Source organism: Peromyscus californicus, unplaced genomic scaffold (genome assembly GCF_007827085.1).
Source record: "Peromyscus californicus insignis strain IS unplaced genomic scaffold, ASM782708v3 Scaffold_15__1_contigs__length_86483966, whole genome shotgun sequence".
NCBI lineage: Eukaryota > Metazoa > Chordata > Mammalia > Rodentia > Cricetidae > Peromyscus > Peromyscus californicus.
Window position 1 is genome coordinate 64829454 of NW_026294447.1, and position 14885 is coordinate 64844338.

Genomic DNA, 14885 nt, shown 5'->3' on the forward strand with positions numbered 1-14885 from the left:
TTTTCTTGACGTCATACACTACCTCAGGCTCTTACGACCTTTCTGGTTCCACTTCTGCGTAGACGCCTCATCCTTGGGGAATGGGTGTGACATAAACATCCCATTTAGGGCTAGGCACTCTAAAATCTCATATTCTCTGCATAATGACCAGCTATGGGTCTTTGTGTTAATTGCTATCTACTGCAAAAAGAAGCTTTGTTAATGAGGTTAATTTGAGCAATGTGCTGGTCTAACAATATGGAACCTTGCAAGGATTTGCATGTCATCCTTGCTCAGGGGCCATGCTAATCTTCTCTATATTGTTCTGGTTTTAGTGGATGTGCTGCCAAAGCAAGCACATCTGCATTATTTTTTATACTATGAGATAAGAAATGGCAATTTTCTAGATCCTTCATTCTTTTGTATTGACATGTAGACTTTTATTGTAAAGAAAACATTTCCTTCAAAAATCATGCAATGACCCAAATATCTGATGTAGCAAGGTCAAGATGAATACTTTGATTTCTCCACTAATCAGCTCTTGAAAGGATGACTTGGTGCCAGAATCCTTTAAAGGATCAGGGATTGTATTTCTTTCTCTCTCTCTCTCTCTCTCTCTCTCTCTCTCTCTCTATATATATATATATATATATATATATATAAAAAAGATAGGGTTTCTCTGTGTATCTCTGGGTGGCCTCAGACTTGATCTATGGACCAGGCTTCTTCTGTCTCCCAAGTGCTGGGATTAAAGGTGTGCGTCATCACCACTCGGCCTTTCTTTGTATTTCTGATGCATTCTATTACAGTGTGGTCATTATTCTTTTTGATGCTCAAGTTTCTCCATCTTTGACTTGTAGGAGCTTCTTCAAGTTTTTTGTATTTTTTTTTTGAGAAAGTCTCACTTTTGATCCTCCTGCCTCTGCCAGCGAGTGTTGAGGTTACAAGTGTGTATCACCATGCCTGGGTAATCCACAGTTTGCTCCTGTGGCCCTTTACAGGACCTTTGCCCGCATCTCCTGACAATGTTTCCATGCCTGGGTTCTGTGCAATGGCTATTGAGAAGTCCTTCAGTACGGAAAACCAAACCTAAACCCATACCCTTGTTTGATCTTTTATTAGTGGTAAAAGTTGTAGACTTCCAGAGACTTACTTCTCATCGCTCAAACTAGAGTTGCTGCTACCAATCCCACACTGGCAAAGATCACATGCGAAGTGTTGAAAGGTAGCCACAAGGGTGCATACTGATAATGTAGAGATTAGCTGTGTGCCTGGGTGCTGGAATGGCACATGGGGAGGTTAATGCTTTCAAGTAGGGACAGCATAGATGATACTCAGACTGGGGATTTCTGTTCTTCCTCAGATGTCCCACAGTGGAGACCTACAGTCCTATGTCTCTGATGACTTGCATCCTTTGAAGCATGGTTTAGGATGTAGGCTTGCTTCCCTATAGCCAGGCTCTGCTCCATTGTCAAAGATGCAAGTCTCTCCAAAGACCTCAGTAGTTCAATTAATTAAGGCTTTCTGGGTCCTTTATAATCCTCAGGCCAAAAGGTGAATTGTAAATGAGGCTTTCCCAAATTGCAAATGAAAACAGAAAGCCTCCCTGTAGGAACGCCAGTGATTTGAACACAGTCCAAGAAGGTGGGTGCTGGCATACCTGGGCACATTCAGATCACAGGCTGATAGTTCTCAACCTGCAAAACATAACCAGAGCCTGGAGGAGAACATGTTGCTAGGCAGGCCAGACTCCTGACTCGGTGTGTCAGGGGTGCAGGAGGCGGCATCCTGGCTGGGCAGTCAGCTGGTGATAGAAGGATGTTCAGGGTGTGGTCATTCCCCGGTATTAGTTCTTTATTGCTTCATCAGGCCATCAGCAAAGAGCTTATAGAAACTGTTTCATACCATTTGTTGGGAGAGTGTGGTGAGCTAGATTGGTGGCCATTCCCTTCAGGTCTTCGTGAGCCTTCTCTTTTGGAAGCTGTGAGCGTATGAACCCCTTGTGACACCAGGTGTTTCTGCATCCACCCCTGGAGGGCCAGTCAGTCAGTATCCTGTCAGCTGGCTGCCCCTTGCTCTGATGAAGGTTGAGTACTTTCAGAGGAGCTAGCTTTAGGAGGATTTTTGGTGTTAAGAGACAGGGTCTCTTTGTATTTCCCAGCCTGGTCTTGAACTGCTGGGCTCAAGAGATCCTTCTGCCTCAGCAGGTGTCTGGGCAGAGTCTACCATTTCCTGGCTAAAGGACCTGGAAATATGGTTGAGGACTCAGGTCTGAAGGCCACATGCACCCCAGCTCAGCTTGGATGTGCAAAACTGTAAAGTTAAAATGGTGTAAGATTTTCTTGGAAAATTTCTTAACTTTTATAACCTGATTGGTGCTTCAGAAGGTTCCAGATGTTTCTTATTATGAATCACAGATAGACTGTTGTTTAATAGTTAAAATTTTGTGACAACACTCCCACTCCTTACAGGGGCCGCCAGGTTTCTCAGTCAAGTGACTGAAAGGCGGCCAGCAACTGCAGACCTTATTAGAAGGCAATTGGTCCATAGAGTCCAGGAAAAGATGCAAACAGGGGCACCACCTGAGCCATGAACACCAAGGGCTGGGTCTTAGTGCTATAGCTACACAACCACCCCAGCCACATCCTGCACGACTCTGCCACGAACCCTCACATTCCAGGGAGATGGCCCGTTTGAGTTGCTTTGGGGTGCAAGCCTTGCTCATGACCACTTGATGGACAGGAGTTCAGGGGAGAAGCCCTAAGGGAAAATCAAAGTTCACTCAGCTGCTGTGGGATGGTCTGTATGTCAAGTGTGTTGCTGATTGGTCAAAAAATAAATCACTGATTGGCCAGTGGCCAGGCAGGCAGTATAGGCGGGACAAGGAGGAGAATAAAGCTGGGAAGTGGAAGGCTGAGTCAGAGAGACACTGCCAGCTGCCATGATGACAAACAGCATGTGAAGATGCTGGTAAGCCACGAGCCACATGGCAAGGTATAGATTTATAGAAATGGATTAATTTAAGCTGTAAAAACAGTTAGCAAGAAGCCTGCCACGGCCATACAGTTTGTAAGCAATATAAGTCTCTGTGTTTACTTGGTTGGGTCTGAGCGGCTGTGGGACTGGCAGGTGAGAGAGATTTGTCTTGACTGTGGGCCAGGCAGGAAAACTCTAGCTACACTCAGCCATGCAATGGGGAAGGTCTATGTAGACAACATCATCATCAACACTTTTATCTCTAAATTGTCATCACCACCCTATCATTACCATGGCCATCGCTGCCATCACCATCATCACTTCCACCATTACCACCTCTGTTATCTTCACTATTTAACCACTGTCGTGACCAGCCCCATTGCCACCACCACGTCTGTCTCCACCACCATCACTATCTCCATCATCACTATAGCCTTCATCATTGCAACCTCACTCTGAACACCACTGCTATTATTACCATACCACCTTCACCACTGTTACTTATACCCTAACCATGCCGATAATATCTACACCTCACCACTATTCCTATCAGCTCAGCATTGCTACCCCAGTCATCACCACTGTTATCAACACACCTTCACCAGCACTCACCTCTATCTCTTCCATCACTTTTGCTACCACCACCAACACCATTACAATTACCGCCAACATATCAAACATTAGTATCACTACCAAAACCAGTCCTAACCATCATGACACCATGATATTCCCCACCAACATCACACCACCAAGGGAAACAATCCAGACCTCGTGATTTTGTTTCTTATTGTCTCCTAACTAGCAAAATGCTATTAACACAGTATACAGCATACCAAGCCCAATTCATCAGAGGCTCAGGGTCCTGGAGCAATATTGGGAGTGTGTGTACCTTCCCTCTCTTACTCTGGAATTGCACTCTGGAGTCAGTGGCATTTGTTGTTGAAGATCAGGAGCTCTTGGGGCAGGGAAAATTCTTGTAGTGGGGATGTGAGGCAAAGTCTCCTGTGGAACAGTACCTCACGGAGTGGGGTGGCATTTACATAGCGATGCTAAGCTTCAGCAAGGGTCAGAATGACTGGCTGCTATTCCTATAGAGTTTTCAGTAGACTTCACAGCCTGATCCTGACTGTCCTCTCCAGGGGCTGACAGCCATATTTGCTGTTCAGCTAGCAGTGTGGGCTGTTCAAATGATGAAGAAAGCAATTAAAAAGTAGGAATCAGGCAGTTTGGACTCTTTTAATTAGTAACTCAAATTCTATCATTTTTGAACAGAAGTACTGTGTCGTTTAGTAAGGACTGAAAAATTTGTCTAAGAGAACGGGATTGAGCCTATTCCCTCCTGTTCCTTCCAGGCGCTTTTCTTCACAAACAGGGAGCATGCAGAAGCTAACTGACCTGTTTCTCTAAAAGCTTACTGTCTTAGTTAGGATTTCTATTGCTGTGAAGAGACACCATGACCATGCCAACTCTTTTAAAGGGAAATATTTAATTGAGGTGGCAGCTTACAGTTCAGAGGTTCAGTCCACTATCATTATGGAGGGGAGCATGGCGTTGTGCAGACAGACATGGTGCAGGCTACATCTTGATCAGAAGGCAACAGGAAATGGTCTGTGACCCTGGGCGGGTATCTTGAGCTTAGAAAACCTCAAAGCCCCTCCCCACAGTGACACTCTTCTTCCAACAAGGCCATACCTATGCCCACAAAGCCACACCTCCTAATAGTGCCACTCCCTGTGAGATTATGGCGGCCATTTACATTTAAACTACCACTCTTGTGTTTGTCCTTTGTAGAGGTGTTTCAACAGCCGTTGGTGCTTGAAAACACAAACCCCCTGGCCTTCTAGCTGGAGAAGGAAATCATGGCATAGGATTACCATGGTGCTGTCTGGGATTCACAGCTGAGTCACACGCTGTGGGTGGAGCTCTTCTCCATGAGGGCCTACAGACTTCTCATCATCCCTCTGCAGCTGGAACACAGGCCTTGCACCTGTAGGCTTGAGGCCATAGCCTGCATCCGGCCCCACTCCTGGAACAGAGTTAAGGACTCCGTTCTGTGACTTGACAGAGCTGTTGATTGGTCCCTGGTTTCTCTCTCCTCTTTGTTATGTATGATATGGTGATGCAAATCATGCGATGCGAAGCCGCCCACTACCCCTAAAAGGTTATAAAAGTTAGGTCCTTCCTTTGTCCTGGGGTTTGGACTGAGAGTCACCAGGGAAACTGATCATGAATTTAGTTAGAAATTGAAGGCTTCTGAGGGCTCCTCTGGAAGCTCCTCTCTCTCCCATTCCCACTCGTAATGACAGTTGGTTCTCTCCAGGATTTAAAGGGTAGCTCTCCTTTCCTATAAGGCCCTGTTATGTTTGGATTCTCCATATGGTGTATTGTTTCTGTCTAGTGTTCTCCCTCCCTCCTTGAAGCCCAGTCGTGGTTTTGAGTGCTTTTCTTTATTAAAAAAAAAGCATTCTTGAACAGAATTTATATATCAGCTTTCTTTTGTAGACTGACCACTATGGCCTTTTTTTTGCTTCTTTGTAAAACAACACAATGTGTGCACGTGCACGTGCGTGTGCTGCCCATGGAGAACAGGAGCACCCGATCCATGTGGAGCTGGAATTATAGGCGATGTGAGCCTCCATGGGAACTGAATTCCGAAAGAGTAGTGTGCACTTTCAACCACTGAGCCATCTCTTCAGCCTTGTGACTTTTTTTAAAACAGAAAACCAGAAGCATAGCCATCCCATTTTGAATGATTTCTAGCCCTTGTTAAACATCACAATTCTGGTCCACTCTGATGTAATTGAGCACTGATGAATGCAGTGAAATCATCAGAGTGAACAAGAGTTTGCAGAACAGGGATGTGAGCTCTGTGGCCATGAGTCCCACTGTGGGACTCCTCAGGCAGATGGGACTTTGTGAAGTAGCCATGTGGACTGGGTCCTGAACCCTCGATTTAGGATTAGGATTGTAGATGAAATGAATGCTTTCTCATCATGGGAAAACAAAGACCTTGCTGAAACCAGAACTGAAGAGAGAGAGAGAAAGAGAGAGAGAGAGAGAGAGAGAGAGAGAGAGAGAGAGAGAGAGACAGACAGACAGACACAGACAGACAGACAGAGACAGAGACAGACAGACAGACAGACAGAGAACAGAAGCCAGCTCTTTTTTCTGTCTATGGTGCTGGCCATGAACTCTCTGTTCTATCTATAAGGCTTTAGGTTTCTTCCTTAGCTTTTATTATTTCTCCTGTAGTGTGGGTATGCATATTATCTGAGTGTGTATCTGATATGTGTTTGTGTGCAGTATACCATAGCATGGAGGTCAGAGGACATCCTATGTTGTCAGTCTTTGACTCATACCTTAGGACATGATCTTCCTCTTATTGTTTGCTACAGCATATACCAGGCCAACTGGTCCATAAAGCTTGTTTCCAGGTTCTTGGCCTCTTATTGAAAGGGTTGAAATAAAGGATCACACAGATTTGCAAAAGTAGCAAGGTAATTTTATTCACAGTGAAGCAACAGTACAGATTAGAGAGGGATCTACTGTCATGATTGAGAGCTGGGCCCCAATTATTGTTTGGGACTTCCTTTCATGGAGTTCAAGAAGAGGAGAGGCTTGGAGCTGGGCGGTGGTGGCACACGCCTTTAATCCCAGCACTCGGGAGGCAGAGCCAGGCGGATCTCTGTGAGTTCGAGGCCAGCCTGGTCTCCAAAGTGAGTTCCAGGAAAGGTGCAAAGCTACACAGAGAAACCCTGTCTCGAAAAACCAAAAAAAAAAAAAAAAAAAGAAGAGGAGAGGCTTGGTTATTAAGGGTCATAGTGAGGGTGTTTCTGTTTTGATGAATAGATAAGGTCATATAATCATTTTTCCTATTGCTTGTGATCCTCCCCATAATTTATCTGATTGTAATTATATGCATACCCAATTATGCATAGACATAAGGTAGTAAATAGATTCTTAAAGTTCACTTGAAGACACAGTTTTCATAGTTTTGCCCTGTTGCACGTGAACCCCAAAGCAGTTCAGGTTGCCCCTCTAGAATGTACTGGGAATGCATTCGAGTACGAACTGTCAGAGGAGAGCAGGTTGGGGTCCAAGGTTGCTAGTGTATTGTTCTCCGAGAGAGATGTGTGTGCATAGTGCAAGTAAATAAAGTAAATAAAGGAGTAAATAAATAAAGGAGCCAGGCTGCTAAGTGCACTGTTAGAAGCAGGGATGTGTGCATGACCTAAACCAGGTATAGTCCCAGGTTAGTAAATTATTCCCTAAGCTGACCTGCCTCACTTCTGGAGATTCTCCCATTTCTGCCCCTCATCTTCCTGTAGGAGCAGGGTTACAGACTGGTGCCACTGTGCCTCACTTTGCACGGGTCCCACACCTGCTTGGGAAATGCTTTATCTACTGAGCCTCCTCCCCAGCCCTGGGCTGTCTTTGTGGTTAATTTTTGCAGCCCCTCCCGTGCCTGTGTTTTCGCTTTTCCTTCTGGGCGTTTTCTTCTACTTTTATGTTGACGCAGAGCTCAGAAGTTTGGGGCCCTAGGAGTGAGAAAGGACCTTGCTCAGGAAATGGTTAAGTCACATAACAAAAGGGCAAATCATCCCAACCCGGAACTTGTTTAAGAACAAACAAGGGTAGATGAGGAGAGACACGCCACAGCCCAAAATAAACAGTGCTCCCGGATGTAGGCGCAGGCTGCTCTGGTAAGCTCCTCTGGGTCTTCCTGGTGCTCTACTTAGCTGCCTATGGTTGTGACAGATGGTGTAGGCTCCCTGGGTCACTGTAGGTGTCATCAGGTCTTGCTTTTGGGGGAGTTGACCCTTCTACAGGGAGGTGTAGCGGCCCTCACTTAGGTTGAGTGCTGTGTCACTCAGCTGTTCCTCTGTACTGGAGAAACTGCAAACTGCATCAGGACAAGCTGACAAAGCCTTCTCCCGAGAAGTCACTGATCAGTTCCTGCCCTCAGTGTCTGAGTACTGCTGTCAGGAAGGTCCCACCCAGCCTTTTGTCCTTTCTTTTCCTGCTGTTCTTGTTCCCAGATTCATGAGATGACTATTAGGATCTCTGAGGACACCTCTGCCCACCCAGTCTGTCAGGTGATACTCTATCAACCTTCATCCTCTCTTGCCCCTAGTCAGGCTGAGGCATGGCATGGGCAGCAGTTCTTAGAGTCTGTGAGAGAATCAGTCTCGCTGGTGTCTGCTCTAGGGTCTTGCACCATTTGGGGGTAGAGTGCCAGGTTCTAACTGCTAATAAACAGTCCAGGCTACTGAAAATGGCAAGCAGGGCCAAAGTGTTTATTAGGCTCCTTGCCCGTTTTAAGCAGACAGATTTTTTGCAGGACCACATGCCACAGCTGGTCTGGCTTTGGAGAGGACAGTGTCACTGTGGAGTACTGGCGTCTTCTGGAGTGGGTGCTGCTTCTCCCAGGGAGTCCCCAAGGCCTTTGGGAATAAAGGTGACTTCTCACTTCCCCAATTGGGGGCACATGGTCTGAAGGAGAGGCTGAGGCAGAAGGGAGCTGATTACAGGGAGTGAGAGACAAAAGGCTTGAAAGGTGAGTCAGGATGGGGCCCAACAGGTGTCAGAAATAGTGATCTCAGAATTGCCAGGCCCAACAGCTAGTTTGGTTTGTTGTAGATAGGCTGGACTGAAATGTAACTCCCTCACTGCCACCCCAAGTCCCAGTCAGACCAAATAGAGGCCATCTTTGGCCAAGGGACATTGAAGGGAGGGATGGAAGTGGGAAGGCGGGCCAGAGGGAGCACACAGGTGTGGGCCAGGGCTCCTAGCAGTGCCACAAGGACATGGACTGGGAAGAGATCGGCTCTCTGGGAGAAGCGAGGGAGGAAGTGGCCTGTCCCCTCACATGCAAGCATGCATACTTTGAGACTGTCACACTCAAAACAAACCCGCTCATATACACACCCTCCCAGTGTTCTGATGCCGGGGGCACTGCCCCATTCCATCCCGTCGTCGTCTTTGTCTTGGGTCTTTTGGAAAGTGGCCTGAGAATCTGCACTGGGCCCCTCAGCGCTGGCAGTGATGGCCAAGATTCCCCTGGCCATTCCAGCGATGGACTAGACTGCGAGCATGGAAGGACCCCAGGCAAACATGTCTGCAATCCTGACCTGACCACAAGCATGGGGTACACAGCACGGTCATCCTGGCTCCTCTTGAGCTGTCTGAGGACCCCCGCCTAGACTTTCCATCCCATCAGCCTTCCCTGCAGGCTTCCTCTCTGTGTGAGCTTCGTTTCCTGTTGCCAAGGCCAAACTCTGCCTACCTTCAGATGCAGCTCCCAGTGGGATCTACACCTGCGGACCCCAGAGCGGCCGCCACCTATAACTAAACACAACGGAATGAGGAGGAATTCGGTGTTTCAGTAGCACAGCTACACTTCCAAGTGTCCTCTCCACGTCCTCGTCTCGGCACCGCAGGGTGACCCTCGAAGCCCCCTGGCTGGAGGGACCTCAGCTTGTCGGGCTAGGACCCGCTTCTCGGGAGCGCGCCTCCGGCCCATCCCCGCGAGGTGGGCGTGTCCGAGCGTGCATGGCCGACAGAGGGCGTGGTCATGGGCGGGGCCGGCGGCGGGGGGTGGGGCCGGCGGCGCTGTCCGGTGCTGAAGCTCGGCCGGCGCCGCCGCAGGAGCGCTGAGAGCGCCGCCGGAGGAGCTGGCGCCGCCCGGCTAAGTGCCCCGTCGGTCCTCGCTCCCGCGCGGCCATGGACTGAGCGCCACCCGGCTGCGGGGATGGGGCCGCCGCTCCCGCTTCTGCTGCTGTTGCTGCTCCCGCCGCCACTGCCTCGCGCTCTGCCCGCCCCCGCGTCTGCCCGCGGCCGGCAGCCCCCGGGGCGCCTGGGTGAGTGAGGGGCGCCGGGATGGGAGCAGGAGCTGGGTCCTGTGTGCCCGTGCGCAGCCGCAGGCCCCGCGGGGCCCGCCGTGCGTCTGCCCGTCCTCGCCCGCTACGTGGGGCGGGTTTCGCCGCCCCCCCTCCCCCCGCCTCAGTTTCCCTCCCCAGTGGCCGACCCCACCCCCTTTGGCCACGGACTCAGGGACTCGGGGGCCCGGGACAGCTCGACCACACGGTTGCCCACGCCCCGCATGTTTGTGCACCCCCGAGTGTCCGCCGCTTTGCGCGTGCCCCAAGTGTCTATGAGCCCTGCGTGCTCTCGTGTTCCCTGTGTCCGTGTGCTCCGCGTGCTGCCTGAAGGGCCAGGACGCGGCTGGGTGAGCGGCTGGGCCCTTCCCGGGAGCCTGGCCTCTCCTGCTACCCTGCGCTGCACCTGCCGTTCCCTGCTCACGAGGCAAATCCTCGGTCTGCCGGGGGAGACTGGACCGACATTTTCCTTTCCTGACACGCGGAAGGAAAAGGAAAGGCGACAGGGAGGGAGGGCGGAATTGGTGGCCTTTCTGACATGGCACCTCCCTCCTGCTAATCTTGTCTGTTAAGGAGATTTACCATTAAACCAATGTTTGTAAGAGGCTTTGGGGCCAGAATTACCACACATAATGGACTAGAACAATCAGCGTTAGAGGAGAGAGTGTGCACGCCTGTGGATGGTAGGTGGAGAGGGGTGAGCCTCAGCCCTGGCCTGAGCTCCCCTCAGGCTCCACACCTCCTTCCTCCTGCTTCTGGTCTTCAGGGGTGTTTCCACCATGCAAAACTCAAAGGAAGGGACTGCAGGGAAGGAGATGGGTTTGCTCTCTCAGCCCTTGGGCTGGTGAAGGGCTTGTTTCCCCGGCTGTCCTGGCTTCCTAATCTCTTCACACCGAGGGTCTAGTTAAGTTTGCAGCTGGAGAAAATATTGAGGATGGAAAGGAGCCCCCTGCCCACCACCTGAGACTCCGTGAACAGGTCTTTTTCCAGTCTGTTTGCCCCAGGACCAGTTCACAGGCCCCCTATTCCTTCCTGGGCGGCCAAATGTGTCCTGCTTTCAGTAGGGGTGTGTGTGTTCTGTGGAGGTGATGCTTTTGCATTGTACTTCACCCCAGATGAGTCCAGAAGGCTAAGACACCCATCAGTTTTCTCTCCTGCATTCCTTTCTTACTGGCTAGAAATTGACCGGTCACTTCATGAGAGGTCTGATTGCCCAGATGGCCAGATGCTACCGTTTACATGTGCAAGGTTGGACACAGGACAGGGAGAATCAGGACAGCAGCAGAGACAGACCTACCTTATGACATAGCATGGGAGGAACTGCTTGCCTATGTAATTGCAAGCTCATAGCATTTTGCCAAAAGCACAAAGAACAGGGAAGATGGCTGGGGGTAAGAGGGGTGGCAAAGGAGACCCCAAGGCGGAAGTGTTTGGAAAGAAGTCATTGAGCCACCCTGGACACCTGCCCAACACAGTAGTGTTGTCTTGACAACAAGCAAAGTTGAGCCATGCCATCAAAAAGGTGTGGCCTGAGTTGCTGTTCCACCTTGTACACGGCAGAAGTGTATTGTCTGATGGCTCAGCCCAAAGGGTCAGGTCAGTGACTGTTCCCCTGTCCGTCTCGGGGTGGGCATCCTGTCACTGACTGTGATACCATGGTTCATAAGGCAGTCTCAGGAATGTTTGTTTTGTGGGGCAGCAGTACAGACCCCAGACTTCATCAGGAATGCTCTGAAGCCTCTAGGCACCTGTTAAAGCCTCTCTGTTCCCCAGGTGCTTGGATCTGGCTTCCGCAGTATGCACTGGCCCCAGCATTCCCTCCCCTTGGGCTGACTGCATAGCTCTCTGAGTGGGGCTGCCCATTCTTAGGATGTCAGAAACTGCATAGGGCCAATCACCTTGTGAAAGCTGCTGCTGCTTGTGTTCTCTGTGGTCTCGTAACAGCCATGCCAAGAGCCTTGACTCAAATAGTCGTACATAATTGAAGACACCAAAGGAGGAATCTGGCAAAGCTGAGGCATCTGTTCTCAATTTCCCTTTTTATTTTTTTATTTTTTCAGTGCTGGGTATTGAACCCATGGCTTTGTGCATGCTAAGCAAGTACTCTACGACAGAGCTACACCCCAAATCATAACATCTATTTCTTTATTTAGCTGTTTATACTTAACCTTGGGTTGAGGCCTACAGAACAGATGGTTGAAGGAGAGCCACATTTTTGTTTTGTTTTTTTGTTGCTTGTTTGTTTTGTTTCTGGTCCTCCATTGCATTAATTAGCCTTGTGGGTTAGACCTAGGGCTGAATGTTACCAGGATGGAAGGGCTGATTCTTTCAGTGTGGGACACCTTAGTGAGCAGGGTGCTCTTCCCATTTAAATGGTGCCAAAGCTCTCAGTGTGACCCAAGGCCATAAGTGTGATACCTGGGGTTGTCCTCAACACTTTGAGCCATGCTCCATGAGGCTGGATATAGCCTCCATCTTGCCTGGCTTCACACTACTCTTGTACCACTTTAGCTCCTGCACTGGGACCTCTCCTTCTGTTATATCTCTGGCAGGAATGGATTCCTGATGATTTTAATGATCTCTAAGACTAGTTATAGTTGAGTTGAGGGAACAGTTTCATGACAGCCCATTGACTTTCTCTTCATATTCTCCCATTTTGGGGTGTCCTTGCTCCCCCTGTCCCTTGTCCTCTGCTTCTTTCTGGAATTTCAGGACCCCATGCTTTCCAGGTTCTCAAGACTTTTTCCTGAGGTCTGACTTGAACATAAACACCATTCTGTAATTCCATGGAGGCCTGTTTGTGAACTTGTTCCGGTAGCCCCAACACCAAAGGGGCAGATAGATAAAGGACCCTGCCAACCCCTGGCTAAAGTGACAGGTCTGAATTTGCCAAAGCTGGGGCTCATCTTTCACACAGAATGTTCCTTCTGACCCTTTGTTCCTTCCCCCCTGCTTGCTCACGCACGCTTTCATTCACCAGCGAGCCCACGCAGAGCTAAGATGCAGAGCTGGCAGAGGCAGGAGTTGACTGGCTTTGTGAACTACATGGCGTGATTGTTTATTTTTAAATCAAAGACTCTTCCTCCCACAAAAGCGCAGATCCATGTTTGCCTCACGGGGCCTGGAGATTTTCATTCTGTTGGTTCTACAGAAATGAGCAGCCTACCCTACCCTGGAGCTGAAGCTGGCTCTGCTGGTTGTTGTGTGTCTCCATCAGCCTCAGGTGCTGCTCTCCAGGTCTGTGGAGAACTCTGGTCTTACAGCAGGAAGAGGTGCTAGACAATGGGGCTCCTGCATGGAACCAGACACCCCAGCATGGAGCTGTGAGGTGTTTGTTTCCTCTGTCCAGAGATGACAGTTCTGTGTGTCAGCCTGTGAGGGATAGGCAGGGAATAAAAAAGATGGTCTAAATAGCTTCTTTTTTGCTGAGCCCTGCTGTGTATTTCAACGCCTGCAGCTATTCTCTCAAAGCGGACTTGCTTGTCAAGGTTACCAATCAGAGGTCTCCTTACCGCCCCTCCCCAGGAAGAGGACACTTCATCTGTATCTGCTTTACTCCTAGGTGGCCTTGGGTTCACCTGCACACACCCCTGAGACATCTGATGTACTTCCAACAATGTAGTTTTTATTTTGGTCTCCCAGCCCCTGGGAAGACCAAGGCTGTAGCCTGGGGTCAGTGTTAGTGTTCAGTTCAAGGCCTGATCAACTTTGGGGTCCTTGTAGATTCTTTTATGTGGCAATTGCTGTTGTTCGTTTGTTTGTTTATGCTGTTCTATTTTTTTTTACACACAGTATTACCTGATTTGTGAATCAGTTTCATTTTTCTTTTTTTTTTTTTAAAGGAATGTGGGGGTAAGAAACAAGAGAGTGGGGAGGGGGATGGGTCACTTCACTCTCCCTCTCTCATGTTTTTTTCTAAGTAGAGTTGTTGCTGGCCACAGTGGCACACACATTTAATCCCAGTGCCCGAGGGCAGAGGCACAGTGATCTCTGAGTTCAAGGCCAGCCTGGTCTACATAGTGAGTTCAAGAATAGTCAGTGTTACATAGAGAGACCTTCCTTGTCTCAAAACAAAAAGAAAGAAAGAAAAGAAGTAAATAAAGAAGGAGAAGTGTTATTCTTGGAGGACACCCCTGCCGCAACCCCAGAATCACAAATCCTGTGTGCTGGCTAGCTTTATCTCAACTTGACATAAGAGTCACTTGGCAAAAGTGAGCCTCAGCTGAGAAAACACCCTCTCCAGACTGACCTGTGGGCAAGCCTCTGGTGTATTTTCTTGATTGATGACTGGTGTGGTACGACCCACTGTGGGCTGTGCCAACCTTGAGCTGGTGGTCTTGGGTTCAATAATTAAGTGGGCTGTGCCAACCTTGAGCTGGTGGTCTTGGGTTCAATAATTAAGTGGGGCTGAGCAAGCCGATTAAGGAGCAGTCCCTAAGCAGTGTTCCTCCATGGTTTCTGCTTCAGTTCCTGCCTCCAGATTCCTACCCTGCTTGAGTTAGGATGTGGCATGACCTAAGAATCATAAACTGAAATAAACCTGTTTGTCCCCAAGTTGACTTTGGTCATGGTGCTCAATCGCAACAGTAGAAAGTGAACAGAAAAGATGTTTTTAGCTAAATGCGCCCCAAACTAAATGTAACTCTGGTTTGGGGAGGCAGATATTTAAGGGTTGCCTGAATGTGTGCAGGACTTGGTAACTTGGGAATCTTTTATGTGTAGAAGGCAAACGAGAGCCGCAAGAAGAGGGTCGAGTTTTCACCTGGTCACGTGTGGGACACATGTGCCTGGCTAGCCAGAAGGCTGGCTTATCAACTCTGACAAGATGTTCTGTTTCTCACAGAAAGCAAACAGCTGACCACGTGGATAAGTCTCCGTCCACTCAAAAGCACCTGGCAGCTGTTTCTACATTATTCTAAATTGACCTTGGTAAATGTAGACCCAGCTGGACTCACTGTTTCTGATTGTGGTTGATCGGAGGCCCCAAACATCTGTCTTCTCTGCTGCCTGGAGACGGTGCAGATAGTTTGTCCAAGGAAGGTCATTTTTCCC

The 14885-nt window shown here is 49.1% G+C and overlaps 1 protein-coding gene and 1 non-coding gene across 4 annotated transcripts in view; one reads left to right on the forward strand and one right to left on the reverse strand.

The window, feature by feature from the left end:
- Positions 1-231: 231 nt before the first annotated feature.
- On the reverse strand, positions 232-338 carry LOC128111284 (U6 spliceosomal RNA). The gene has a single exon (XR_008218550.1). It is a non-coding gene; the product is annotated as a U6 spliceosomal RNA (small nuclear RNA).
- A 9217-nt stretch (positions 339-9555) lies between these two features.
- Ptprn2 (protein tyrosine phosphatase receptor type N2) overlaps positions 9556-14885 on the forward strand; it is a 738491-nt gene continuing 733161 nt past the window's right edge. For 2 of the 3 annotated variants that reach the window (XM_052739186.1, XM_052739187.1), the window contains exon 1: positions 9557-9815. In XM_052739186.1, coding sequence (XP_052595146.1) covers positions 9707-9815 — 109 coding nt within the window. In that variant the 5' untranslated portion in view covers positions 9557-9706. Of the gene's footprint in view, positions 9816-14885 lie in introns of all 3 variants that reach the window. The other variant, XM_052739188.1, reaches the window with a different exon arrangement.